We start from the raw sequence: 26,950 nt of genomic DNA, 5'->3' as shown, positions 1-26,950 counted from the left end.
CAGGTTCCTGCCAAGTGTCTGTACTCCCAGGTGTCAAAGCACTTTCATATCCATCCCTCTAATGCCAGCCTAGGCTTATTAATTTCACTGTGTCACTACCTGAGTGGTGTGGTAGGAGGTTTGAAGACAGGAAACACCCATTCTCATGTGGCACATTCTTGAAGATGACTTTAGAAGCTGGGTAATCTCACTGGGGTTTGTTAACGTGATTGATTTGTGATAGCAAATGACAGTTGATTGAAACGTTTATACAATGTTTTCCTGGGAAGACAGTGATGTTCTCTGTGCTGCCTGGCACCAGTGTTCCTGCCCTGCTCTGTGAGAGACTCACACCTGAGGGCCATCCACTTCCTGCTTGACCCAGTGGGGACCACGGCTGGGCTCCCTACCCACTGTGCATTCAGCCTCGATCTTAAAGTGCCAATGCTCCAAAGATGTGACAGAAGTTAATTACTCATCCTAGCAGTGTGTTTTCAGCAGTCATTTGTGACTGTTGCCATTTTTCCAAGGGACAAAACAGGGCTTCTGAACTGGCTCTCCTCTGGGTTTCTTGGGATTGGAATGGTAGCCAGTGTACCCAACTGAGTGTCAGCTCCTGACATGAGTGCTGTGTCCACATTAATGTACTTCATAAAAGCATGCTAGGGGAGAAATCGCCCAGGGAAAGAAGGCTACTGAGGGCAGCAGTGTAGTGCCCATCCTGACAGGGAAGCACCCTTTTTTACTTCTACCTCCAGACCCACCTCACCACAGCCTTGTTTTGAAAAGTCAGAAATTATACCCAGAACATCTTCCCCATAGCTGAAAGCAGTTCTTGCAGCAGTGGTGGGTCTACGAGATCACTTGCTCTTTGTGGAGGCCAAGCGTTGGCCTCACAGAGCCTCACTCTCTTTTATATATGAGAACTTGGACTGCTATGGGTGATTTACTATGAGCATCCAATAGTTTTAAATACCTTGTGCTTGCCAGTGGGGTTCTGGCACTGAACTCTAGTCTGATGTTTTAATCCCGTGTTCTGGATATGGTAGTGTGTGTGTGTGTTCATCCCTTGATAAAACACGGTCCTGATGTCAAGAGGCCTCTGGACAACAGGAACTGACATGTTGGCAAGCTTCTGCTTGCCTCCCTACTGGCCTCTCTTGTTATATTGCCTGAGGCCAGGTTTGCTTCCCTAAGCCAGCTCTGCTTGAAAATCCCATCTCTGTGGCCACAAAGAAGCAAAGATAAGTTCAAAGGCGACAGAGACTCCTGTTTGTGACTATAGCTCATGAAGTCTAGTTGCACCAGCACCTGCGTCAGTACTGAGCAGAGTGGCCCAGCCACTGCAGGCCATGGCCTGTTCTGCATCATTGACAGGGCTCTCAGTGGCCCTTGTTGCCATGGCAGCATCCCTGATAGACATCCTCTAGAGGGAGGCCTAGCCAAGCTGTGGCCCCATGAGAGCCTCCCTGTTCCCTGCTCCCTGCTCCCCATCTGGAGTTTCTGCCTGCCTATATCATGCCAAAGCTGCAGCCCTGCCTGTGTAGCATCAGTGAGCTCTCATACCATCAGCAAACCATACCCAACTTGGAGAGAAAACAGGGAAGCCTGGGCCTCCCCAGCATCAGGCACAGCTAGGCGAAGCCACAACCATGTACTAGTTTGAGCACTCCCTCCCACCCCCCAAACTTCCCCAGAGGTACCCTCCTCAGCCATGGACAGTCTACACTGAAGTGACAGGCCAGCTAACAGGAGCCCAGGGTTCTAAGGGGACATTGCTTTCCCTTACGTGTCACTTTCAGGATTCCTGCCTAGATTAACTAGGCAGACTCCAGCCTTTAGGAAAGTTGAATATTGTCCAGAGGGATACTTTGAACTGTAACCTTAAGAAAAATAGAAGGTACTCAGAGCCATAGGTGGTACAAGGACACTGAAGAGACATGACACCAAACAGAAAACAGGATGTGTTCAAGCCAGAAAGGATCACAGAAGTTGTTAGTGGATACCTGTGGGGCCATAAGATAGATACTGTTGTTGTGAGCATCATGAGGCTCAGCTGTTCACATAAAGGTATTGGGAGGAAAGGCTCCTCTGTCTGTTTCTCCTTTAGCCAAGCTGTAGATGAGAGGTGAATGGCATGCATGCTCTTCTGACATCTTTCTCCAGTGTTGAATAATAAGCATGTTAGGAATGGAGCTTGTCTGCCCACAGCACACTTACACTGCCTCCTCCTCTCAGAAGACACCCTGCATCCTTCCTATGACAGCCTCTACCTGTCATGGCCTACTTTGAACAGTTGCTTTGTTTTCTGAGTGCCACCCTAGCTAGAGTAGGGAGGGACCTGAGTTCAGGTCCATAATGGGCCACTATCCCTGGGCACTTGTAACCTCTTAGAGCTGAGTCACCTTGGGCAGGTCAGCCATACAGTGGTAATACCTTTCTGCCTTTCTTGACCCACTCCTCTGTGTGTGTGTGAGACAGAGAGACAGACAGAGAGAGAGACAGATAAGAGACTGAGACAGACAGAGAGAGACGGGGAAAGACAGAGACAGACAGACAGACAGACAGAGGAAGGGAGGAAGAGAGGGCCTCCGTCGTGCTCTGACTGCTTGAGCACCTATCCTTCTAGGCCCGCCTTTCTACCTCTACTTATGCCTCCTGAAGGTAGCCACCCCTGGTCCTGACCTGCCATTCTCTACCCAGAGTCTAAAGGAAGTTCTTTGAGCCTTCTGCCATGTTCTGAGCCCCGTGGTCTGTCTTCTGCATCCATAGCCCTGTTGCCACCTCTTTTACACCTATGAGCTCCTGGGCAATGATAGCCTGTTCCAGAGGCCCTAGGTTGTTCCCAGCCCCATCTTTCCTCTTGGGTCCTGGCTGTCCCTCTGCTATAACTCCCTAGCAGGTGAAACCAGCTTCCCCAGGGAATTTCCTCTATGTCATCTAAAGATACTCTGTCACTTCCATCCCTGCCATAGCCCTGACCTAAAGGGCCCTGTCTCAGCAAACCTGACATCAGACACCCAGTTCACCTCATTCTGTTACCAGTTAGACTGCCCCTGGTGCTTGCCAGAATGGTGTCAGTTGCCCTTCCCCTACCCAAAATCAGAGTTAGGAGTTTGGGATACCCAGGAATAAGGTGCCATTAGCACATCACAAACCATGAAGGGGAGCAAATACTTAACTGCATTTTTTATGAAGCCTGCCTACCTAGTCTTTGCAATCAGCTGGGGAGAGGCTTGACAGCTCACTAAGGTGTTATGAGCTCAATTCACCTAGCTTTATTGAGGCTGTCTACAGTGTGCAGTGTGCTGATCTACATATGTACAATATGACAACTTCAGCCATGCCGGTTCATATGTCTAGGACTTCACTCAGCCACCCCATTGTATGCATGTTCATACTCAGCATGCTTAAGATACAGGACAAGTGCCACCATCAGCATCCCGTGTCCCACAGAGCTCATCAATCTGGTAAGAAGCAGTGCCCTGTGGTCAGTGTCTCCCTGGCTTCCTCCTCTCTGCTTCGTGTCTTGAGGTTTTAGGAATGAGATCCCCTGAGCAGGTTAGGCTTTCAAAACATAACTGGGGAAATCTAGCCATGTGATAGCTTCATAAAAATTAGCTGGGGAGCTTGGCACCACCAGTACTGTCCCCCACAGACTGATGGTATATCCCAAAGATCCTTTCTATTTGAGACTTCCCTAAGCTTCCAGAGAGGCAGCTTCTGAGAACTTCTTCTGGACCCTCCCAAGTCTGTACTGGGTTCTTGCCACAGTGTCCTCACATCTGCTTCTGTTGCTCTTCTCCAGCCACAGTATGTTCTGCTAGGTGGCGTCTGAGGAGGATGTTACTCACAACATCTGTGGCCTCTCTCGAGCTTACCTTTACTCACCTCTGCACAGTGAGCTGACACTTGCAACCTTAGTTTTCCTACCTGGCACACAGAAACACTGTATGAGCACTGAGTACCTACGTCTGTCTACAGGTCACATTACCTTAGTCCTGAGCATCATTTCCTGTGTGTCTCAGATAATGCTAGGGCCCATGCTGTCTGGGTAAATAGTACTTGCTGGCCCTGGATCATACAAAAGCAGAGGAGCTTCTTCATGACTATCCTGACTTCCTTTGTCTCCTCCGAATTGCAGATAATCTCCAAACCTAGTGAGCCACCTCGGCAGCCTGAGAGCCACCCAGAGGAGACAGAGGAGGAGCTCCGTGAGCACCAGGCCTTGCTGGATGAGCCCTACCTAGATCGGCTGCCTGGGCAGAAGGAGCCCTCCCTGGCTGGTGTACAGGTGAAGCAGGAGCCCATTGAGAGTGAGGAGGAAGAAGCGGAGGCCACGCGAGAGACCGAGCCCAGCCAGCGCCCAGCCACTGAGCAGGAGCTGCTCTTCAGACAGGTGTGGGATGGCCAGCAGGCAGCTGCCCCTCAGCTTCTCCTGGCCTCTGAGTCATACACTCACTGTTTACTGCCTTCATGAGAGGTGGGCTGGCTTTGTTGTACACTCTCAGGTACACGAGGATTGGACACCTGCCCTCGGAAGGTGTGCATGGACTTCTCAGTCATCCAGCCTGCACTTTTCCTCTGGTATAGGAGGCTGTAGCTTGTAACCCCAAAACAAGTGTTGGTGAGATTCAGCATAACCACTAGAACTAGAGCAGAGCAGGGGAGTTGGGTGTTAATCAGAAAGGAGAGGGGTGTGATGGTGCATGACTTTAATCCAGGACTAGAGACGAAGTCAAGCAGATCTCTGTGAGTTCAAGGCTAGCCTGGTCTACAGTGGGTTCCAGGCCCACCAAGGCTACATAGTGAGACCATGTCTCAAAAACAAACAACAAAAAAAGGAGTCAAGGTCTGATGAGACTGGGACCCTGGGTGCTGCTGTTGTAGTAACCATCCTTCCAGTCCAGAGCAGACAGTGAGCTTCAGGGTGCAGTAACAGTAACAGACTGCCAGAGACTGACTGGTAATTTCCAGTGAAAAACTGACACTTGTCTAGAAAGCCCTAGATTAGAAGCCAGGGAACCCCCAGAGAAGCTGCTTTTGTCTCAGGAGAAACAGGTGAGCTAGGGGATCCAGAGTTGTATTCCCAAGAAGCAGTACCTGGGTACTGTTCTAAGGTGTAGGCTCAGAGGTATGTCCTGCTTGCTGGATTCTCCTAGCCACGCCCCTCCTCAGTCCAATGACACTCTAGATTTAGCTTCTGCTTCTCGGTAGCACTTGGTTAGTCCAGAGCATCAGGGTTCCTCCAGCAAGCACCTGTTGACTTTCATTCTCATATGGTTCCTGGAACAGCTGGATAGCAGCCACACCATGAGGATGGCTTAGCTTCTCCTGAATATCTCCATTGGGAATAGGCTTCATATTCTGTCCTCACACATAACCACTGCTCTTTACAGTATAGTAGAATTCACAGAGGGTGACAAATGCCATCAGTCTTGTGAGCCACGCACTTGGAATAGCTTGTGGCCATAACTGTCCACTCCCTCAGGCTAAGAGACTCAAAGGGACATGGGTGTGTTTGTCATGTCTGGAGTAGACCCTCTCAGGAAGCCAATACCTACTTGCCATTGTTGAAACCCAGTATTCTGTTACCATACAGATGTATGGCAGAGTATTTCAGTAGCTGCTTTCGGTACTGATGTCTTATAGACACCAGATGCTCCAAGCATGAGACAGTCCTTAGGAGTCCTAACTTCCTGTGTTCTCTGGAGAACAATCAATAAAGCTCTTTCATGGGGATCACAGGCACAGAACAGTTTGTGGGAATGCACAGAGGGAATATCACTCAGAGCCAGCCTGGGCCCCATGGAGATGCAAGCTGGGGAGGCTCTGAGCCTTCTGCTTCGGCCTGGATGTTCACGGCCCTCCTACTGGATGTGCTCTGCCTCCCTACTGTGTCCTAGTGTCTGCAGTTCCCCTCCTGCCTGCAAAAAGTTCCTCTCCTCTGCTCACAGCTCAGAGTTTGCTGTGTTTCTCAGGGGTGAGCATTTTCCATAAGATCTGTTCACCAAATAGGACTTGGGATGAAGTTTGTGGGTGTGGGCTGGAGTTAGATTGCCTTTTTAATATGTAGCAGTGGCATGGGATAACATGGCTTCCCTTTTCAGCTCTCTCAGGCCCTAGGAAGTGTTCACTACTGCCTCTGGCCAGGCCAATCTTGGAAATCTCCTCTTTGCCTCACTCTTCTGAGCTGGCTTACTTCCCATGAGAACTTACACCTCTGCCAGTCCCCAGATTCCTTATCAGGGTCTACATCCCTATCCCCTGGGTGGTGACCCCATACTTCTCAGACACCTACCCAGATTCTACCTCCCCCACAGTATGTCCTTGCCCTGGGCACCTGAGCTCTTAGTAGCATGTCCCTTCATTTCTCCCATAGTTCTGTCCTTTCTAGCATGAGAATACGAGATGGTGAGAGGCCAGGGTAGGAACACAGTAGATAATATAGAGCTGGCCCTTCTGTGCCTGTCTTTGCTTTTCTGCCAAGTTTGGTCCACAGATTAGTCACCCTTTCATTGCCAGAAGAACCTGTGGAGAGAGGGATGGCAGTGTACACTCACTGTCCCATTCTCACGCTGGCCAGAATGGTTCTCCCAGCCAAGGACCTGACTCCTGACCATTACCAGCCCCTCTACTACTGCTCACCATCTCTTCAGAGAACTCTTACGAAGCCCCACCTGGACCATATCTCCCTGTAGGCCTTTGAGATGGCAATTCCCCTCATCCTTTTACATGGGGCTTGTATGTCAAATGCCTTCTCCTCTATGATCCCACTCAGGTCATGGCACATGGTTAGGAGGCATGCATCCATGGTTAGTTGTCCCATGGCAGAGAGGCCTGTCAGTGGCTAGGGGAGACTATGTAATAAGTGTCTCTGACTGATGGGAAATGGTCTGTACTAATGGCCCTCTTTCCTGCCCTGCAGCAAGCCCTCCTACTGGAGCAGCAGAGGATCCACCAGTTAAGAAACTACCAGGCATCTATGGAGGCTGCTGGTATCCCTGTATCGTTTGGCAGCCACAGACCTCTGTCTCGGGCACAGTCCTCCCCAGCATCTGCCACCTTCCCCATGTCGGTCCAGGAGCCCCCCACGAAGCCAAGGTTCACCACAGGTAACTCATGACCTCTTGCTTGGAGTAGGGGATAGGATGTGGGGGAGGGGGACTGTGGAGGAAGCCACTAATGAGAGGTTAAGGGAACAGCCTGCAGCTGTCCAGAGACAAGCAGCCAGCCCCATGCCAGGCCTGAGAACCACTCAGTCATGGGGGACACCATGGTCCTCTTATTCTGGGGCTAGCCAAAAACTCAGAAAACCACCTTCTCTTTCCCCTGAAGAAAGCATTCCCACCTGTGTGCCAGCATGGGGCTACCCAGCCTTCATTCTTGATCAGCAGCAATAGCAGCTTTATCTTCTGCATATATTCTCCTATACCAAGCCTAGGACATCAGCATTGCCAGGAGGCTCTGTGACACCCTGTACAATGGTTAGTGGAAACTCTGCTGGAGTAGAGCAGACTCTGGACCTCTCTCCCCTCTGGCATTGCACCTGCCCTGTGGACTGGATGTAGTGTCTCAGTGCCACTTTAGTTTGCTCCTTAAAGGTCCAGAGGTCTAGGGTGAGCTCAACAGAGAGTGTAGACCACAGCTGCAGGGACAGAGATTATCTTCCCAAGATGGCCACACCACCCCTTCCAAGAGTTCCCTGTGGTGGCAAGCAAAGAAGCTAGGATGGTTCTTTGTATTGTTGATTTACTATTTCTTTGTAATGAAATGAAGGGAAATGACATAAATCCTTCATAGGTCTTATAAAGTGTCGCGTCTTCTTGAAGAACATTGCAACTATAGTCATGTTCTTTTCTTAGAAGGAAACTTCCTATTTTAGGGAAAAGTTTCAGTAGTAATATCTCAAAATTACCTAATCAATCAATCAAACAAACAGTCAATAAAATTGCACCTCTGCATGTCCTTAAAGGACTGCAGCTCAGATAAGGGAAACTCTGCAATGATAACCTCGGTGGCAGCTTACATGCAAACAGTGCTCAGTGCTATAGCTCATAGTGTTCTCTGAGGCTGGTCAGAAGAGACCTTTCTGTTTGTGCGGCTGGCTCAGTTCTACAGTCCAAAGCTATAGGCTGTGTTCATGCACTTGCTTGATTCACGGCTGCATATGCATCTCACATAAGAGGTCCAGTTCTCTTTGTATTCTTGTATACATCTTGAGTAAGCGGGTACATGCCACCTCTCACCCTCCCCCAACTGCACCCCCCCACCACCAAGTTGAGCTGCTCTAAATTGGGAAGCCACAAAACCCATTCAGACCCGGACCACCTGGTACCTTGGACAGTGCCCACCTGCTTGCTGCAGAGCCTGGGCAGTGACTAGGCAGGCAGGCCTTGAAGGACCAACACCTGCCATTCCTAAGTCAGTGTAGCGCAGAGGCCACCCAGACCTCAGTGCCATTGTCTTACCTTTTCACCTTTCTATTCATAACTTGGCCCTATGGTGTAGCCAGTCTTCCTGAGCTGCAGTGTTGGCCAGTGCTGGGTCTCTCTCTGACTATGCTTTTATCAAGATCCTCTCGTACCAGCTTGGAAAGGGGGTGGGATGAACTTGAACCAAGAACCAATTCTGCTCTGTTCCCTCCTAGGAATTCTGCTGCTATCTTAGGGCCACCTTCTGGCATTGGGTGGCTCAGCCCTGGGGACTACTCTGACTTAGCTCTGCTCCACTGTAGGTCTTGTGTATGACACACTGATGTTGAAGCATCAGTGCACCTGTGGGAACACCAACAGCCACCCGGAGCATGCTGGGAGGATCCAGAGCATCTGGTCCCGCCTGCAGGAGACTGGACTCCGTGGCAAGTGTGAGGTATGGGGTCTATGGGGACAGAGACCCCTTCTGTCTTGTTTGTGCCAGGACATGGCCTCCAGCCTGCTGTATTCATATTCTCTACCAGTCTGTATTCATGTTGTAGTAAGGGAGAGGGTTCAGGAAACATTGCCTATGTATTCTCATCTCCATCCATACTGTCTGTGGACTTTTGAGAAGCCTGTCTTGGTACCTTTTCTATTGCTGTGATAGAATACCTGAGGCTTATACTTTATAAAGCAAAGAGGTCTGTTTACCACCTCACAGTTTTAGTAGCTAGAGGGTCAAAAACAAAGTACCAACATCTAATGAGAATCCCCTGACTAAGCCACAACGTAACAGAAGCAGAAAGGAGACAGCTTGCTGTGTGAGCTGGCTTTTCTCTGTGACAGCCTGTTCATTTGAGAACTAGTTTAGACATACAGGTCTGAGCCATAATAACTTCTAAGAGTGAAGTCCTCATTTCCCAGTCACCTTCTGCCAGATCTGCAGTGCCAGCACTACCATATTGGGTATCTAGGTGCCATGCTTGCCCTCAGCAGGGCTGGCCTACCTGCCAGTGGTACAGTGTTCACCCCATATCTGGCCACAGCAGAGCAGGTCACATAGAAAAGGGCTCTGTCCAAGATCATGTCAGGCCTCTCTGGGTTCCTGTGTCATGACACAGCAGATATGCATTCCCAGGCCCTGTGTACTCAGGAGTCCTAAGCTCTGAGGAGGAAGGATGAATTTGAGTAAGGCAGGGACAGAGACCAGGGTCCTGTGCCTGGGAGCTGTTAGTCTCAGGTGAGCCTTCGTTCCTTTCCCTGTGCCCTAAGGCTGCCATCACCTACCTCCCAGGATTGCCTGCAGTACCTGCCACAGGAACCTATTGTGTCTTCTCCTCAGCTAGGAAAACCCCTTCATCTGTCCCTCACATTGTCCTGCACATCAGTATAGGTTAGGGCACAAGGAACCTCAAAGGCCAGTAAATACGTCATGGAACAGCAGTTATTTCTGTTTCCTCTCTGTGGGCTCACCTGCCTTCCCTTATGCACTGGAGAATTCAGAGTTTAGAATTAGCCCAGGGCTCACATAGCCCTTGTCTCCCTTACCACCCGTATTGTACCTCACTTTTGAGGATGTCTCAGTATCAGGCCCACACCTGCTCCTGAAGGCCCTGTGGATAGAAAATGATGAACAGGGGTGAGGTGAGGCCACAGGCACCTGCTTTGGAAGTCTGTCCAGAATGCTATGCCACTGGGGGGCAGCATTGACCAGTGTACACAAGTCATGAGAAAAATCTCTTTCCTCTCTGTTGAGCTGGCCTTGCAGGATGAACTAGCCATCCTGTGTGTCCAGATGTTGCCCTGAGGCAGCCTGCAGTTTTCAGCCATCATCAATGCCTTGTCCCCTCCCAGGAAAGTACACGCAGGCAGGAACTGTGAGGCAGATTCTCAGCCAAGAAAGCAGGTGGAGCCAGGCAGGGGTAAGGACACAATAGATAAAAGCAGGGTGGCCCCCTCTCCTCAGTCCTTACTGCCTGTGTGGAGGCACAAGAGCACAGTAGCCAGCTCCCAGTGCAGCACAGAGCACAGTGTGTCACCATGCTCAAAGGGTCCCACAAAGGGCTAGTGTTGAGGGGATGGATAGTAGAGCAGTGGCTTGAGGCCCTCGAGAAGGAGCTCAGGCAGTTCCCTCACCTTGGATACTTCCTGCTATTTAAGCCCAGACCTTGGTTTTAGAAAACAAAGTAATAATTTATTGAAAATCATTTGTGTGACAGTAAAGGGGGTCATGTTGAAAAGCAGAATTATCTTTTTAAATGTTTTTCAAAGCTATGATTAAAATATAAGCCATCTACAATATTTTGAAATACGATGTTATGTGCTGTTTTGTTTTCCACTTTTCAAAACGTCAGTAACCATGTGCCCATCCCCATATTCAGGTTGCATTCCCTCTGGGGCAGTGGCCTTGTCATGGTAGAGATAAAGCTGACACAGCGATATGTTCTCCTCTTGTGTCCCACAGTGCATCCGTGGACGCAAGGCCACGTTGGAGGAGCTGCAGACAGTGCACTCGGAGGCCCACACACTCCTCTATGGCACAAATCCTCTCAACAGACAGAAACTGGACAGTAAGAAACTTCTAGGTACTCGAGACCTCCTTACATCCCTACCAGGTTTGATCTGCAAGTGATGTTTCCAGCCCTTGGCCCCTGCCGCTGGCCAGGACAGGAAGGTTGGCTCCCACTAAGGCCACGGTGCAGAGAAGCCTAGAGCACAGTCAGCTCTGGAAGCTGTTCAGGAATGCTTACGGCCAGGGGTACCCAGCCCTTGCCCTATTTGCAGTTTCCTTTCTAAGACTGCTGAGGGGAAGACTGAGAGGAGGCCTGGAGAGTCCCTGGCCTGGCCACACTGAAGCCATTGGTTACAGACTCGGGAGCTGAGTCTTGCCCCTGTCAGTCAGCACTCCTATGGGCAGGTTCTTGCTAGCAGAGACTCATCCTGCATCAACAGAAGGGGCTTTATCTAATAAAAGTAGGCTTTGACAAACTGTGGGGCCCTATGTAATCCCAGAGTGCATCCTACATCACCAACCTGGCTTACCCCACAGACCCCAACGGCTCAGAGACAGTGATTTTTGCAGTGATCCAGAACTACAGGCAGTAGAAACAGACAGAGCTAGAGCTTCTTCTGGTCTCTTCCTTGGGACTCTGACTTCAGGTCGTGGTCCCACAATGGGGGTTCTTGGGCTGCACTAAGCCTGTCTCCCTCCCACCCTCTCTAGTGGGCCCTTTGTGTGCTTGCCTTCACCCTCAATCAGGAGACAGGGGACCCCTCTGCAGGTGCTCAGCCAGTCCAAAGAGCACTGCCAGTGAGGGCTCCCAGCAGACGTGTCCTCCAAGCTCTTGATGCTGTGCTCACACAGAGCCCTTCTGTGGTGGAGCCTGGTCTAGCGATAGTACCAAGGAGCGGATGGGAGTGGGATGGGTTTATGCTAGAATTTCAGGGCGCCTCTTGCCAGATTACTCGGACCTAGGAGTTAGACCCTGGCAGGCAGCAATGAGGAAGTCTTAAGAGTGAATAGTAGGGCATGACATGGGGCACTCCACAGAGAACTGGGGCGTGCTCTGCCTCCCTCCTGTCCCTGCCACCCACCCAACACTGTTACTGCTGCCGAATAAACAGGAGGGCAGGCCTCTTGCACCTAGGAGTTCCATTCCTTAGCATTCTTTCTCAGCCACTGGGGAACACTGCCAGCCTAGATGAGATGAAGCCAGAAGCTGCTCAGCAGCCAAAGGACAGCCCTGTGGCCCATGGGAAACAGTCAGAGTAGCCTGGGATGTGTGGTGCAGGTGCTGTCTGCTACTGACCCAGGCTGGATGCAGGGATATCGTAAGTCTTCTGGGACTTTCACTCTTCAGGCCATGCCTTTTGTTTTGCCCTCTACAGCCCACTGTCCTGCACATGGGCCACTTGGCTACAGAGTACTCTCCACACAGGAGCAGGACAGAGCCAGCTAGACAAGTGCCCTCCTAAACACGTGCCATTCCTCAGCCACCCCTTCCTCAACCCACCAAAGTTACCAACCTGAATGTTTTTAATTTTAAGCTAGTTTCAAACCAGAACATTCATAGAACTAGATGTGTACCATGTGGAACAGAAGTGTCTGTGCAAGGCTTAAGACATGACCACTCAGTGCCCACCAGTCACGTGAACACTACCCCTCAGCTAATGGCCAGCACCACTCTCCTCAGGCCCATTTCTGCCAGGGTTTTTCTTTTATAGAATATTTTCCCCATGGCCTACACCCTATACTCATCCCTGCATCCCAGCAACTATGTGGTGGACTCTGTTGCTACACCTGTGTCGTTGGATGCAATTGGTACCCATAGTTCACCCTGCATTTTTCCTTCTTGCTAAGCTTTGCACATTGACACTGCAGAAAGTACCTGCTCCATCACCACCTAACCCCCAAGACCCATGCTTAAGTTTCTACAGCATCCTCACCACAGACCTACACAAATGTCTTTGACCTAAGTACTTGAAACATTGTAATAGCAGTTATCCCAAGTCCTGTTAACATAGCCCTAATTAGATGTTTAAATACTGCTGTGCTTTTCTTTCCTTTTTCAATCCACACGTTTCTCTGCTGTACAAAGGCCCTTTGTAGTTCTTTACTGATGTGCCTTTCCACATGGGACTGAAGTGAGTGGCAGGTGTGGTGGGCTGGATGCCATCCCTAGAGACAAGGAGGGGCCTAACAACCGTGCTGGAGAGGAGAACCTGGCGTGGGTGACTCTAAAGCAGGCTAAGCAGACCTCTGAAAGCCTGGCTCTCACAGAGAGTGTGTTACGGAAGGCACAGCCATGTCTCTCCTACCTCATCCACACCCTAAAACATCAGCCCTCCTGCTGCTGTGAGTGGACGTAGTCCTTAAGGCTAGACGTCAGGCACGTTGTACAGCCTGATTAAAGCGGTTGTGACCCCAAACCACCGACAGCTAGAGCTAGGCTGTGGCCCAAGCTGGCATGAAAGATAATCAGTCTAGAGCAGAGACCCTTGAATAAACTAACGATAGACACCCAAGCTCATCCTTGTCATGAACAGGATGCCCTGCCTCCTACTCAAGTGTGCTTTCTGTGCTTAATAGAGGATAAACTTCCCTTGCCCTTTTTTGCTGGCTGGATTATGAACATGACAATATTCCAGTGATTGACATCTATAACATACACAGTGTTGGCTATAACTTCAAAGGGAGACACACTTCCATAGCCCTGGCCACCACATAAGCAGTATGCATTTCCTGAAGGAAGTCTCAGTGTCTGGGCAGAGGAGCTCTCCATCCCCCACATGGCCAACTCTTACCCCCCTGGAGATTCCCCTCTGCTGCAAGAACCTAAGTATGCAAAGCTTAAAACATTTGAATTTGTTGCCCACCTCTCACTGAAGGAAAGATGGATTTACTGTTCCTGTTCTGCCTCCCATGTTTTTATATGCAAATAAAGACAAAGACCTGGACCTAGGCTGTGGCTGTTTGTCCATTTAAGGAAGAATGGCAGGGGTAGTAAGAAGCTGGCCCAGGTAGGAACCAAGTGCCCTAGCCTTCAAGAAACAATAGGAAGTGGAAGGCCACACAGAACTGTTGCCTCCATGTGAATTTGAGGACTCATAGTATCAGGAAATATGCAGGCATGTCCTTGTTCCTACACTGTCCATAATGGCTCAGTGCACTTAGCTGTAGGCCAGGAGTGGGCGAGTTTACTCAGATCCATGCTAAGAACTCCAGCCAGATATGTAAACACAACCAGCCTCCCCTAACCCCTAGATCTGCCAGGCCTCAACAGAGGAGGTTCTGTTCTGTAATAGGAACACTGTCAGGTACAAACAAGCTCCCCTACCCACAAGATGTATGGGCAGCATGGTGTCTGGACTGTGCAAGACTGCCAACTCCTCAGGGGCCCACTCCCACCTCCTGTGGCTGCCTACCCATAAAACGCTGCTTCCTTTCAGACTCTGGCAGAGCCACTCTCCTTGCCCTTGCTGCCTGGTGGTAGAGTCTTGCAGCAGAGCCTGTGGGACTCTAAGAACCAGTCTTGTCCTAGGGTCCACAGCATGCTCTTCAGACTGGGCACTCACAGAGCCAGTGCTACCCTGATCATCTGACCCTGTCCTTCTCCCCACAGGCTCGCTGACCTCAGTGTTCGTCAGGCTTCCTTGTGGTGGTGTTGGGGTAAGCATTTCTTTAATGTGTAAATAATGTCCTGTTTGTTCTCAGGGCCCCAGTGGTCACAGAAATCATTGCCTTGCTCTCTCGAGTGGGTAATGGCTGCCAGGTGTTTTCCATAAACAGTACTATGGGGTGGGCGGGGCCATCTGGGGCTTCAAAGGGACTGAGAGCTGAGAGCATTTTTTTTTTTTCACTGAACTCAGGCACCTTTCTTTGGGGAAGGTTGTCTAACAATGCATCTTACTAGGCCACAGCTCTTGTGCACCTCATGTGTACACTGTGCCTCATGGCCTACGTCCACAGCAGTGCTACATGCTTGTCCATACAGGTCACAGAGGCCTCTTAGGGAATTGTGCACTTTTCTTGCCACGCTCTAGTTTGTACTCCAGATAGTTTTCTGTGCAGTGACCAGAGCATCCATGGGTCAGATGACATTTGTAAGACATTCTCTGGTTTATGGTGCCCTTGCATTTCTATAATCAGGTGATACGAGTAGCTAGTCACTTAGAGAACAGACTCAGACACACAAATGACAAAAAACTAGGCAGAGGCAGCAGTCAAGATATCTACTCCACCTGTGTAGACAGCCTTAGCTTGTGCTGCCAAATTGGCCTCAGGAGTCAGTGGTTCTGCAGTACTCTTGTCCCCTGGGATAAGAGAGTGGGACCAAGCCTCCTGTCTGATCTTCTGACCTTCAGAGTCACAACAGCACCTCGGTGTGTTGGGCCAGCACATGGCCAAACTTGTCCTAGCAAAACCTGTGCTGTGTTTGATCACAGATTGTGAGGTGAAGCTGAGGTCTGGATTCTGTTATGGAAATGAAACAAAATTGTTTTCTTCCTGAGTCTTTACAGAAATCGCTGCTTTGAAAATTGCCCCGTCAGAAAGAGAATGATGGCATCTATTCATACTACCACCAAGCTCTCCTGGAGTTATTTTGTTTTGTATTGTAAATAGGCTGCAATCTCTTAATTCAGGGCAAATTTTTGGCCCAACTTGAAAAGATTTGGATTTGCACTGCCCTGCAGCCAGAGGGTCCTGTGCGAGGCAGCATTTATAATTTGCAAATGAAAACTAAATGCAAGCTCAGACCTAGGGGTCAAACCCAGGCAGACTCCTGCACAACTAACCCCAGATCTGAGGTCCAACCGGCATGCCAAATGAATGCAGACGTACTGAACAGATGTGAGGGGAGCCCATGGGGCCCAGACTGCAGAAGGGAAGCCAGGAGGCAGCAAGGCAGCCTAGAAGCTCTTAGTGACTCTTTGGGTCTCTGCTACAGCCATGAACTCAAGTTTTCCTCCCAAGATTTCCAGGGCTTGCTCCCCCTCCACCCACTGAGGTGTCAGAAAGAGCAGTGCAGATGCTATGGGAAATCTGAGACCTGTTTGGGATGAGGAGTGGAACCTAAGGGCAGGCCCCTCTGTACCTGGATGCAGCTTCCCATTGCCGATACCGTCATATGGTAGTTCTTTTAGAATGTTAAAAACCAATCCTTATTAGCTCTGTTAAGTAAAAGTTTGAAATACTTTTGATCTTTTTTTTTCCAAACCAAATAAAAACTCTTCTGTTTTGTTCACCTCATTATTGTGAACTTCAGACTAGTAAAGACCTGTGTCTGTGACTTTCTGCTCCTGCCCCAACCCTGCCTGGAAATGTAGTCTGGACTCTGCTGGCTTCTACCTCCTCCAACTGCAACTCGAGCCCCCTGATTCCCAGGGCTCACCCAGATTTGCCACATGCTCCATTGTCAGTATTCAATTTCATTTCCCAGATATTTCTGTACTTCCCATAAAGCACTTTCCTCTAGCTCCCGTTAGCATCACCACCCTAACGGAAGCAGCTGGTAGACATAAATGGGGACAACATAGCAGAAAAGTCTTGCCATGATAGCAGCCTGGAGTCCTGGGGTTTATTCCTTCCTCTGTGCAGAAAGGAGCTTGGCCAGGTTACAGACACTGGCCTGTGATGCCCAGAGAGTAGTCTACAGAGAGTCCTGGGAGAACTGGCACATGTCATGTGTATTCCCTTCCCCATGTCTTAGGCATGCTCTTTAATAAAGTCAAGCTCAAGCTGGAGAGATGGCTCCACCCTTAAAGGCTAGGCTCACAACCAAAAATATAAGAGTTAAGTTCCCAGAATCCATGGCTGTCTCTCCAGCCACCAAAAAAGTACAAAGAAAAAAAATAAAATAAAGCTAGGCTTTTTCTTCACACAGGGGAAGGAAATGATCACTGAGCTTATAGCCTCCAGCCTGGCCTGAACACTGCTGGGCTGCCAGGCCACTGCTGCCCCCTGGGGGTCACAAGGCAGCTGGTAATGTCTGCTGCACTGTCTGTCACCTTTGATATTATAATGAGCCAATAGTAAAGATGTGATTCTCCAGCCAGAGCTGGTCTGCATAGGACTACAAGCCAGGGTTTCGGCTTTGAATAGTGATGCCTCTCAGGCATTCCTTTGACATTTGGGAACTATTTAAAGAACATAGCCCATGCTTGGTACCCACCTCAGCAATGTCTTCACCCATATAAAAGAGGTTTAAATCATCTATCTCTGAGAGTGAAGCTTGTGGAAAGCTGGAAAGAGTTGTTCCCTCTCTGCTGAGGGATCAGTATCTGTCAGTTAGCAGATGGTGTTGAAGGTCCACGGACACACACACATGTGCAAGTGCACACATGGACACACATACAAATGTGATTTTAAAGAATTGTAATGTGTTCTTCTTTGCCCAAGCCAGTAACACAAATGGTTGGCCCTGCTTTCTGTTTTGAGTGGAAGCTAACAGGCCACCTTTCTATTACCTGGGACAGACCTAAGAGTTCATTTTTACGCCTTGTGTCCTGGTCTCATGTAACTACTCTCAGTCCTTAGTAGGCTTGCAGTTAAATACTACACATAATAGAGCCACTCATTATAGTTTCTGTTCCATTTCATTTTCTGATTGTTAGCATAACTCTTAGTTCCAGTTCCACTTTACATAGTAAGGGAGTCAGTAGGTTAGGATGCTCACTGTCAGCCCAGGTCTGTTAGAGCAAGTTGAAAGGAAAGGGTTACTGGTGGGTACAACATGATATTTCTGGTCATTTGCTTTTATTTGTGTGTTTACTGTTTGGCACATCTCAAAAAGAAATGTGTGACAGCAGTGATAGCAACACAGGATGTGGCTCACTGGAGGAGCGTTTTCTCCACAGGTGGATAGCGACACCATATGGAATGAGGTGCACTCGTCTGGGGCAGCCCGCCTGGCTGTAGGCTGTGTAGTGGAGCTGGTCTTCAAGGTGGCCACGGGAGAGCTAAAGGTCAGTGAGCATTGTGGAGCTAGGCCACACGAGGAAGGTCTGCCCACTGCCCTTTGCCCTCTGTGAGGAGACTCCTGTCCAGGATGATGTGGGCATTCCCTTGCTGTGAAAAATGCGTTGTCCACATTCTGTGATGGATCTGTAGAGCCCTCTAACCTTCCCAGTTGCTGAGGAGCCTAGCAAGGTTTTGTTCATGTGGCCCATCTCCTCAGTATCAGCAGTATTGAAATTAAAATGAGACATTTTAATGGCTGCTGGATTCACACCTGAGTTACAACAGTGTAAACTGGTGGAGAGACACTGGGATAAGACAGAGTCAAAAGAGAGTATCTTGTGATCTTTGTGGGAAACTTGATACTTCTCTGACCTGTGTTAGTGTTGGCATGTGGCAGATCTTGAAAGCCAATGCAATGTGGACCTTGCAGCCTCCTACTTATGTAGTTGTCTGGCCCACGGGATGTTTACTGAACCAGACAGCAACTGTGCCAGCACACTGAGCCCTAGCAAAAATCAAGTACCCTCCATGCCAGGGTGCCTCTCGTATATATAGGGGCAGGCAGCTGTGAAGGCTGAACCCCATCACTGGCAGCTCCTGCCCACCCTCTTCCCAGAAGTAAATAGCCTTGTCTACTTGAGAAGTGGCTTAGATCTCCCCAAATTGGAAGGCCAGAAGTACTGACATCATTACAAGGAAAATGAGTATCCTGGAGAAAAGAAGGACTATCTCAGTTCACAGTGACATGCAGAGAGGCTTCCCAGAGCTAGCCCATACATGGCCTTCCATACTCAGAACCCCCACACTGTCTTCCTACTCTACTCAGCACAGTGTGCTAAAGGATGTGGGCCTGACAGTGGAAGGTTGTATGCACTGTGGAAGCTTTTCGTGAGGATGTTCATGGGGAAATGCCCCGTGGGAGTTCATCTGCACTCATTGTGAGTGCTGGTATGTCTTCATGCCATGCTCAGCTGCTGCTCAGCACCATGCACACGGTTGTCTGCTCAATGCAAGAGGCAGGTGGGATCTGACTTAGCTGCTTGTTAAAAGCCAGTGCCCGGGACTCAGTGCAGACACAGGGTTGAGGAAGTGAGTCGGCAGTGCTGAGCATCACAGTGTAGCGTCTGTCTTTTAGGTCTGCTTCCCAGCCTTACCACTGCCATGTCCTGTTCTAAGGAGCCAGCTTAGCAGCCCAGCACCCTTGTTAGTAGTCAGCCGACCTTTTTGTGCTCAGTTAAAGCTTGACCACTTCTTGGTGCTGGTGAAGAGTCAGAGGCCTATTGAGTGTTTTTACAGCAGCAGTCCCAGGGGTGTACCATTGGTTCTGTAAAGTATGAGCAGCGGGGAGCCGGCTATGCAACCATGCCATCCAGTGCCATCTGGGGGGGAGGAGAGTTGGGGACTGTAGGAGCTGTCTGTTTCCCCAACACCTAAGCTGCAGTCAGGATAGAGGTGAGCCCAAGACCTGCTCGAGGCAGGACATGGATCTAGCAGCACCCTATATGAACATTCTTTTTTTTTTTAAGAGGATGAGAAAATAAGTTCTCATTTAGCCAAGCTAGCCTCCAGCTCACAGTATAGCTGAGAGTGGCCTCAAGTTCCTGATCTTGCTGCTGGGATTATAGCATTCACCCCCATACCCAGCTTTCTTTCATTTGTATCCTTGTCTGTCATAAGGCTGCTGGTGAACAACATGCAACAAGACCATCCCAGACCCTAACCCACACGCCCTCCAATGGCAGCCCTGACCCATAGGCACTTAAAAACAGAACTGAGGGTCTACTGTCTGTCCTCAGGTCACATGCCTTAAAAATGGAGCCAGATTGCCTGCAAAACAAGGCTCAGCTAACCCCATTCCCCATCCATATCGTGACTAGTAGTAATGGAAACCACATCCTTCTGTGAATTCTGAATTTAGTGACGTTCTTGTGGATAAGAAATGTCTTTCCTCACTATTTCCCATTGTCTGCTATCATCTGCAGAATGGCTTTGCTGTGGTTCGTCCCCCAGGACACCATGCCGAGGAGAGCACACCCATGTAAGTGGGCAAGCAGGCTGATTAAAAGCATGGGTAACAGGGATGGGTAAGCATCTGGGGGCCCGGGGAGAAACTGAGTGGCCTTGTGCACATCACCCAGGGTGTATTGCTTTGTCTCCTCTGCCCACAGCCAACATAGACATGTGATTTGAGGCCATGCAGTTGGACAAGGAGTATGGGCACTGCCACCTGTTAGCTTCCCCATTGGGTGTATCAGGGAGGCTGTGCCACAGATGTGCGTGGTGATGGTTCCAGTCTCTAGCCCACAGGAATAGTACCATTCACATTTTTGATGGGTTTTACTACCTTTTTAACCAAGCAGGATAATTGTTCAGAGCCTTCCCCAAAGGCTGGCCCAATTAGATATATTCTAGATAATTCTAGATTCTGTCAAGTCAACCAATATTAACCATTAACAGTGTTTATATGTCTTCAGTGTGTGTGCGTGCGCGCGTGCATCTGATATATGTATATGTGTCTGTGTATATTTGTGCTGTTTGCATGTATGTTTGTGTATACCTTTATGTTGTGTCTGTAGGTGAGTGTAAGCACTTAAGTGTGCCTGTGTGTATATCTGGGATTGGGGGAGGTTCTCTGTGGTGGGTAGATGTCTTCTGTGGTATGTGTGCTCATGTAACGGTGTATACATGTGTGTCTGTGGAAGGTAGTATGTGTGTCTGATGGGTGGATCTGACGTGGCACATGTGCTTCTGTGCCTGTGAATCTATGGCATATGTGCATTTAGTGTGGCTTCATGTATCTATAATCTGTTGGTTCATCACTACCATCACTTGAGGTCCTGAGAAGAACCAGCTGGCCTTCCCCTGAACCCTCATAGGGACTTTAGACAATGCTCTGCTATGAATGGTGTAAAAAACAGTAACTAGGTGTCTCTTCTGCAGGGGTTTCTGCTACTTTAACTCCGTGGCAGTTGCAGCCAAACTTCTCCAGCAGAGACTGAATGTGAGCAAGATCCTCATTGTAGACTGGGTAAGTGGCTGCCTCATTAGCCAGTTCTGGGAAGAGCATGCATGCCCACCTGTCTCCCCAGTGGACAGCCTGAGTGAGCACTGGGCCTTGTCCTCTGTTGATACTTGGGACTGAGGAACTGAACTCTCTGGATGCAGTCTCAGAGATCAGAGAAGCCTGCATCCATTTGAAGTTGGTTTCAAGACTTTGGCCAGCTGATCCTAACCTCATGGGCCCTGACCTGCAGGATCGTGCCCATAGTGAGGATTGCCACCATGGCTGGTCCTCGGCAGTGTCTCTAGGAAGCTGGAGAATTGAAGGTCATGTTCAACCTTTCTTATGCTCTGACCTGGGGACATGGACCTGGACTGCCTACTTGCGCTAGCTGAAACTCACACCACACACATGACTAAGCCTCCATCTTCCTAAATGAACAGAGCTTCTTATAACCCCACTGTGGAGTGGCTGATTTTTCTGAGAGTTAAGCCAAGTGTCACTGTCCCATGAGTAGACAGGTATTGAGGTGTGCCTGCCAGCAGTCCTTAGTTACAGTGCTTAAGTGTCATAAACTCCAAACACCAGGAAAAGAGGCAACCTGGGCTTCTGCCAGGCTGGATCACCCTGGTCCTGGCTGAGAGAAGTGGTCTTCAGGACATGCATGCTGGGTAGCCCTGTTCTGCAGAATTGTATGTTATGTGAAAAGCGGTAAGAAACCGGTGGTTCTAATATATACCTGCACACAGAAACTCTTTCGTACTGATGTCTCATAACATCCTTTATACTAAGCCCACATCAGGATGGAACAGCATTTGGATTTCAAGCCCTTCTCAGTTTCAAAAAGAACCAACAAAATATAAACCAGAAGAACAAGTCAACTTGGGTCTGGGACAGGGCCTGAGCAAGGCAGGAAGGTTGTAGTTTTCTACACACCAGTGAACCTGTCCCTTCCTGCATCCTGGCCCTTCCTTAGGGAACAAGCAGAGAAGTGGCAAAAAAACAAACAAACAAACAAAAAAAGAAAACCAGAAGTGCCATGCAGTTGGTGGCTACATAGATGTGACAATTATGTTCTGGGAACAACTAAGTCAGCAGGTGACCCACATAGACAGTCTCATCTTCCCAGGGCTGCAGGACATGCTCCCCAGGGCCACACTTCGTATTAAAATGCATGATGGCAACACACATAGATACTGCTATGATTCATTTACAGTATTCGTCCACTTACTGTGCAGTGTTACCAGTGGTTCCTCCTTCCACCAGGAACCTGGTGCATGGCATGAAGGGCTCTTGTGTTTGTGAGCACCGGGGCATCCATCCACAGTCTGCACTGAGCACAGATGAATGACCCTGTAGAAAAAGCTTTCCTCATTCTCTGTCTCTGTCTCTCTCTCTCACACACACACACACAGAGAGAGAGAGAGAGAGAGAGAGAGAGAGAGAGAGAGAGAGAGAGAGAGAGAGAGCGAGCGAGCTATGCAGCCCAAAACCACCTAGCCTGCCCATCCTGGGAACTAAGTCCCATGACCTACAACAGTGGCCACTGGCCTGGCAGAAACCAAAGCTGCCTCTTGATAAATGGGCATCAAGTCTTAAGAAAAGAGCTGGTCGTTTTCTTTTCAGGGTGGGGGTCACTCATGACTACCTAGGGTCAACTGCCACATATCCTATGTCAGTGGTTCTCAATCTTCCTAATGCTGCAGCCTTTAATGCAGTTCTTGTGTTGTGACCCCCAATTATAAAATTATTTTCATCACTCTTTCATAATTGTAATTTCACTACTGTTAAGAATCGTAATGTAAATATCTGATATGCAGGAACTCTGATATGCAACCCCAAAGGGGTTGCAACACACAGGTTGAGAACAGCTGCCCTTTGTGATGTGCCTGTAAGTAGCCAACCCACAATTAGTGATTATCTTAGGAAATGGCTCACTTACCACAAATAAGGCAGGCATGTAAGATTACTCAGATGGCTTTGTTGACATAGCAGCCTCAGCTCAGCTAGAAGCCTAACCCCATCTATCCCTTTCACTGAAGTCAGGACTACACTATGTGCTCAGAGTTACTCCGACTCTTGCCTCAGCATTTCTGTAATGCTGCATGTACCCCCCAATACCTGACCATGAGGTGTACGCCTGGCCAGAGATTCCAGGCTATTCACCTAGTAGGAGGGTTGAACTCAAGGCCTGATCCTCCCTGAGCCAGTTCTCTTGTTCTCTTAGGATGTACACCATGGGAATGGGACCCAGCAGGCCTTCTACAATGACCCCAATGTTCTCTACATGTCCCTGCACCGCTATGACGATGGGAACTTCTTCCCAGGAAGTGGAGCACCAGATGAGGTATGTGGAGTGTATGAAATGGAGTGTGTGAAACTTTGTATCTGGAGGGGAACAAGCTATCTTGGAGCCAGATACCACAGCTACCAAGAGAGCCAGGCAGATGCAGGCCCTGCATCTGCCACAGAAGTAGCATTTCACACTTGTTACAGCTCAGGTTGCCCTGCCGGAAATGCTAGCCTGGATTATCCTGTGCATGATTTAGGCCAGAATTTTTTCCAGTTTAGTGAGAATCTGCACACCAAATCTGGTTGCATTCGGAGTGAGCAAAGCACACACTAAGGGAGGTTGCTGAGCTGCTCCCCAGGACTCCTGCTTCTCTGTACCTTGGGGTGATACTCCCAGCCACTGTTGTTAGGGGCATCTTTAAGCAGCATGCCCAGGGACACAGAGCTTGCCCCTGAAGATGGTCCCACAGTAGAGTCACTTTTGTCTTTCAGTAATTCCTCCTAGTTCAGGGCCTGTAAATAACTGCAGCCCTGTGAAAACTGTACCGCTGACGACAGTGCCTGGCACTGGTAGCCAACTTCACTGGTGAGCTCACACACAAATGCATGGGACATGTACCTATCCCTGTGGGCACGCCAGCCCAATCCACCCTAGTTCAAGTGTTGGTTGTGCCAGGTATTCTCTTGAGTTGGTGACAGTTTCTCTCCTTGTGGTCGCAGGTGGGCACAGGGCCAGGCGTGGGTTTCAATGTCAACATGGCTTTCACGGGTGGCCTGGAGCCCCCCATGGGAGACGCCGAGTACTTGGCAGCCTTCAGGTGAGTACCCCACTGTCCAACCACAGAGACTGGTTCTTCTGAGTCCAGGGCAGCCGAGCCGTCTGGAGGCTCTGGGCTTAATTGTTGTACTGCCTCACTTCTCTTAGGAATTCCCTTTTCTGAGAGCCTGTTGAGTCCCAGTGGAAAGATGGGGAGGTGATGGAGGAAGGGGAAGTTTTCTGCTGTGCTAGAAAGTATTCATGAGTCACTGGAAACTGAGGATGAAAAGATCTCATTCCCTGCTCATTATTCCACAAACCCTTTGTAAAAGGAAAGTGGAACTGAATGAAGGAGATCGATAGCTCACACCACATTGTCTGTGCTGCTCTGGTCCCTCACACTGGCTGCTTTTTACAAAATACTGACTTCCATCCTCCACAGTTCTTTTTATTACCATCAGGCCAGACTGCAGCCAACAGTGGATGGCCGGGCCCCGCTTTCTTCCTGTGTTACTGTGGCAGCTTTCCCCAGCCATTGTGCATTGTGGAGGCTCCAGGCGAGTTAGCCATAGCCCAGGAGTATTTCCTGGGCCTGCATGGCCTGTGGGGGGCCTTGGGTCTCAAAATGCACTTTTTTTTTTTTTTGTATTATGGATAAGAACATCAGCGGACCTCCAGGGGTCTTCTCTGCCTTTTCTGTAATTCTGGGGTCATGTCTTGACCTCTATACATATGTACAGGCAGGTGCATTGTGTGTGTATATATATATATATGTGCGTGTGTCTATGTGATCCTGCATGGTACTATGTATATGTCTCTCTATCTCTCTCTCTCTCTCTCTCTCTCTCTCTCTCTCTCTCTCTCTCCCTCCCCCACCCCACCCCCCGTGTGTCTGTGTGTGTCCCTGTATATGCCTATTGCTGTGTGCTTATATGCCTATTCCATAAGAAATAGATCTCTGGAGGTTCGAGCAAGTGTGTGTGCATGTATGCAAGTGTATATGCCCCTAATCAGTGAGATGTGTCCGTAAAGTTTATATAGACCTTCCATGTGCTCTTTAGCTGTGGAGCCAGTCTCAGGGCACTTCTCAGCATCTGCTTGCTCATTTTGAAGTAGGTTTTCAGTCCCACTTCTCATTGGAAAGGTGATTGTGGTCCAGTATGGTAGAGTCCTAGCCGAGTGGGTCAGAGTTGACTGGCTCATCAGTTGTTCCTAGAAATGACAAATCTCATTTGACACGATTACAAAGGTCTGCTGTTCAGCTGTTGGCTAGGTGCAGGCAGGGATCGCTCAGGCCTTAGAAGCTTCATGTTGCCTGTGACCTGCTCCTCTCCTCTTATCCCTTTGGTTGGACCACATTGATCTGTGCTCACCTCACTTACAAACCTCCCCTAAACACTAGAAAGTCCATGGAAGCTGAGCCTGAGAGCCAGGACTGTGGTAAGAGAGAAAGTCATTGCCCAGTAAGTGGCCTTTATTTCTGAGTGGATGCTGTTTGCAGGTCAGGGCCTGTGAAGGCCTCATGGTGGCTATGGTACAGAAAGAAGATAATACTCTTGATGACAATAAATGGATACCCTCCACTCATCAGTCCTTGCAGCCGAGTGACTGGGCCGGCCCTCATCCCCCAGGCCTTGTGCTTCACAGGGGGAATTTCTTGAGTGTGCCTGCAGTTCTGTGGTCCTGGGCCCCAAGTCTGATCCCTGGTGTCCCTGGCCAGGTATCTACAGTGTCTGACCTTCCTGGCCAGCCTTTGAGGTGAGCCTTCCTTCCTCAGTCACCCTGACATCTGTTCTAACGTTTGGCAAAGTGTATGAATGATAATCCCTTATTGAGAGCGCCTTCTAAAGCTTCAATCGCTTCTTTGAAAAGGGAAATTGTTTCAGGTTGTCTTTTCTTTTTTTTTTATTGATTTTAATGTAAAGTAGCACTTTGAAGTTCACAATTTATAGTTCCCTGGGCATCAGGTGTGGAAAGGGGTCAGAGACTCATTCTCCCTTTCTTCTTCAGTCTCCGCCTTTGGGGCCCCTTGGGACAAGGCATGCCTCAAAGGCAGCACCTTGTTCTTCAGAGCCCTCTCCTGCCAGGTCACATTTTCAGGGGATCAAGGCTCCGATGAAGAAAAGATAAGAAAATTGCCCCTAATGGGATCCAGAAGTAACGGGCACTTTCTCCTCGGGCTTAGAGACTTATGAGAGAAAAGGAACCATAATTCAAACCAGGCCCCAAGCCAGACACAGCTTTGAAGTTGTCGGAGCTCAGTCAGAGCACCATGGGCTGGGAGGCAGAGTGATACGCTGTCCTTAACCTCCTGGACCTGTCTGCAGTGACACAGAGTCATGTGTCATCAGGAAGCTTAACAAAGATGTCAGCAATGTGGTCTTCTGAGGGTCATCCATAATTTCTCACTGATGAGACACTGGCCTCAGACTACAAAGCCCAGTACCCTTCATTGGGCCTTCGTTCCTCATTCCCGTCTATAGCCTGCTTCTGTTGATGCCTTCTCCAAAGAGCTATTCGGGTAGTAGTAGTAAGATTGCACATAGCCCTTGTGAATACACACTCTGCTGGTACCACCTGTAGTCACCACTGCCTTCTGAATGGCTTCATGTCTGAGAAACAAGCACTCCCAGTGTGGAAATTTGGTCAAACCATCAACTACCTTTATAGAGGTAGTTGCAGTTCATCATGGCATCCCACTGCTTCCTTAGATAGAATTTCAGCAAACCCAGTAAATGGTGGTATGGTAGTCTTAGAAGTCAAGACAGGAGAAGCACAAAGGAAGTCCAATGAATCAGCAAACTCTCTTGATCTGCCTGATCCCACAGAGAAACCAGGGATAAAGTTTATTTACATCTGTGATGCAGAGGTTGGCTCTCAACCACCAGGGGGCCTCAGAAGCCCCCAGAGGTGAGGTCCAAGCCGAGCATTATGGGGAAAAGCATCCCCAAAGAAATTGCCTGTTCACCTTGATCCTGGGGATGCTGTTGAGAGTTCCTTCCTGCTAAACAATAAGTGATGTGTCTACTGCGGCCTGGGTAAAA

At 49.3% G+C, this 26,950-nt stretch overlaps 1 protein-coding gene across 9 annotated transcripts in view; it reads left to right on the top strand.

Annotated features, from left to right (window-relative positions):
• The window catches only part of Hdac4 (histone deacetylase 4), a 242,546-nt gene that overhangs the window by 192,155 nt on the left and 23,441 nt on the right, over positions 1–26,950 (top strand). For 7 of the 9 annotated variants that reach the window (XM_029480595.2, XM_029480601.2, XM_029480630.2 and 4 more), the window contains 10 exons: positions 4,124–4,378; positions 6,908–7,094; positions 8,717–8,850; positions 10,861–10,981; positions 14,519–14,565; positions 17,754–17,861; positions 19,839–19,894; positions 20,797–20,884; positions 23,085–23,204; positions 23,870–23,967. In XM_029480595.2, the coding sequence (XP_029336455.1) occupies positions 4,124–4,378; positions 6,908–7,094; positions 8,717–8,850; positions 10,861–10,981; positions 14,519–14,565; positions 17,754–17,861; positions 19,839–19,894; positions 20,797–20,884; positions 23,085–23,204; positions 23,870–23,967 (1,214 nt within the window). The remainder of the gene's footprint in view (positions 1–4,123; positions 4,379–6,907; positions 7,095–8,716; positions 8,851–10,860; positions 10,982–14,518; positions 14,566–17,753; positions 17,862–19,838; positions 19,895–20,796; positions 20,885–23,084; positions 23,205–23,869; positions 23,968–26,950) is intronic. The other 2 variants (XM_029480609.2, XM_029480606.2) reach the window with 1 other exon arrangement.

Source organism: Mus caroli, unplaced genomic scaffold (genome assembly GCF_978045245.1).
Source record: "Mus caroli unplaced genomic scaffold, Mus_caroli_1 scaffold_1, whole genome shotgun sequence".
NCBI classification, from domain to species: Eukaryota; Metazoa; Chordata; class Mammalia; order Rodentia; family Muridae; genus Mus; species Mus caroli.
Note: the sequence above shows the minus strand (reverse complement) of the source record. Positions and strands in the feature narration are given on the sequence as shown.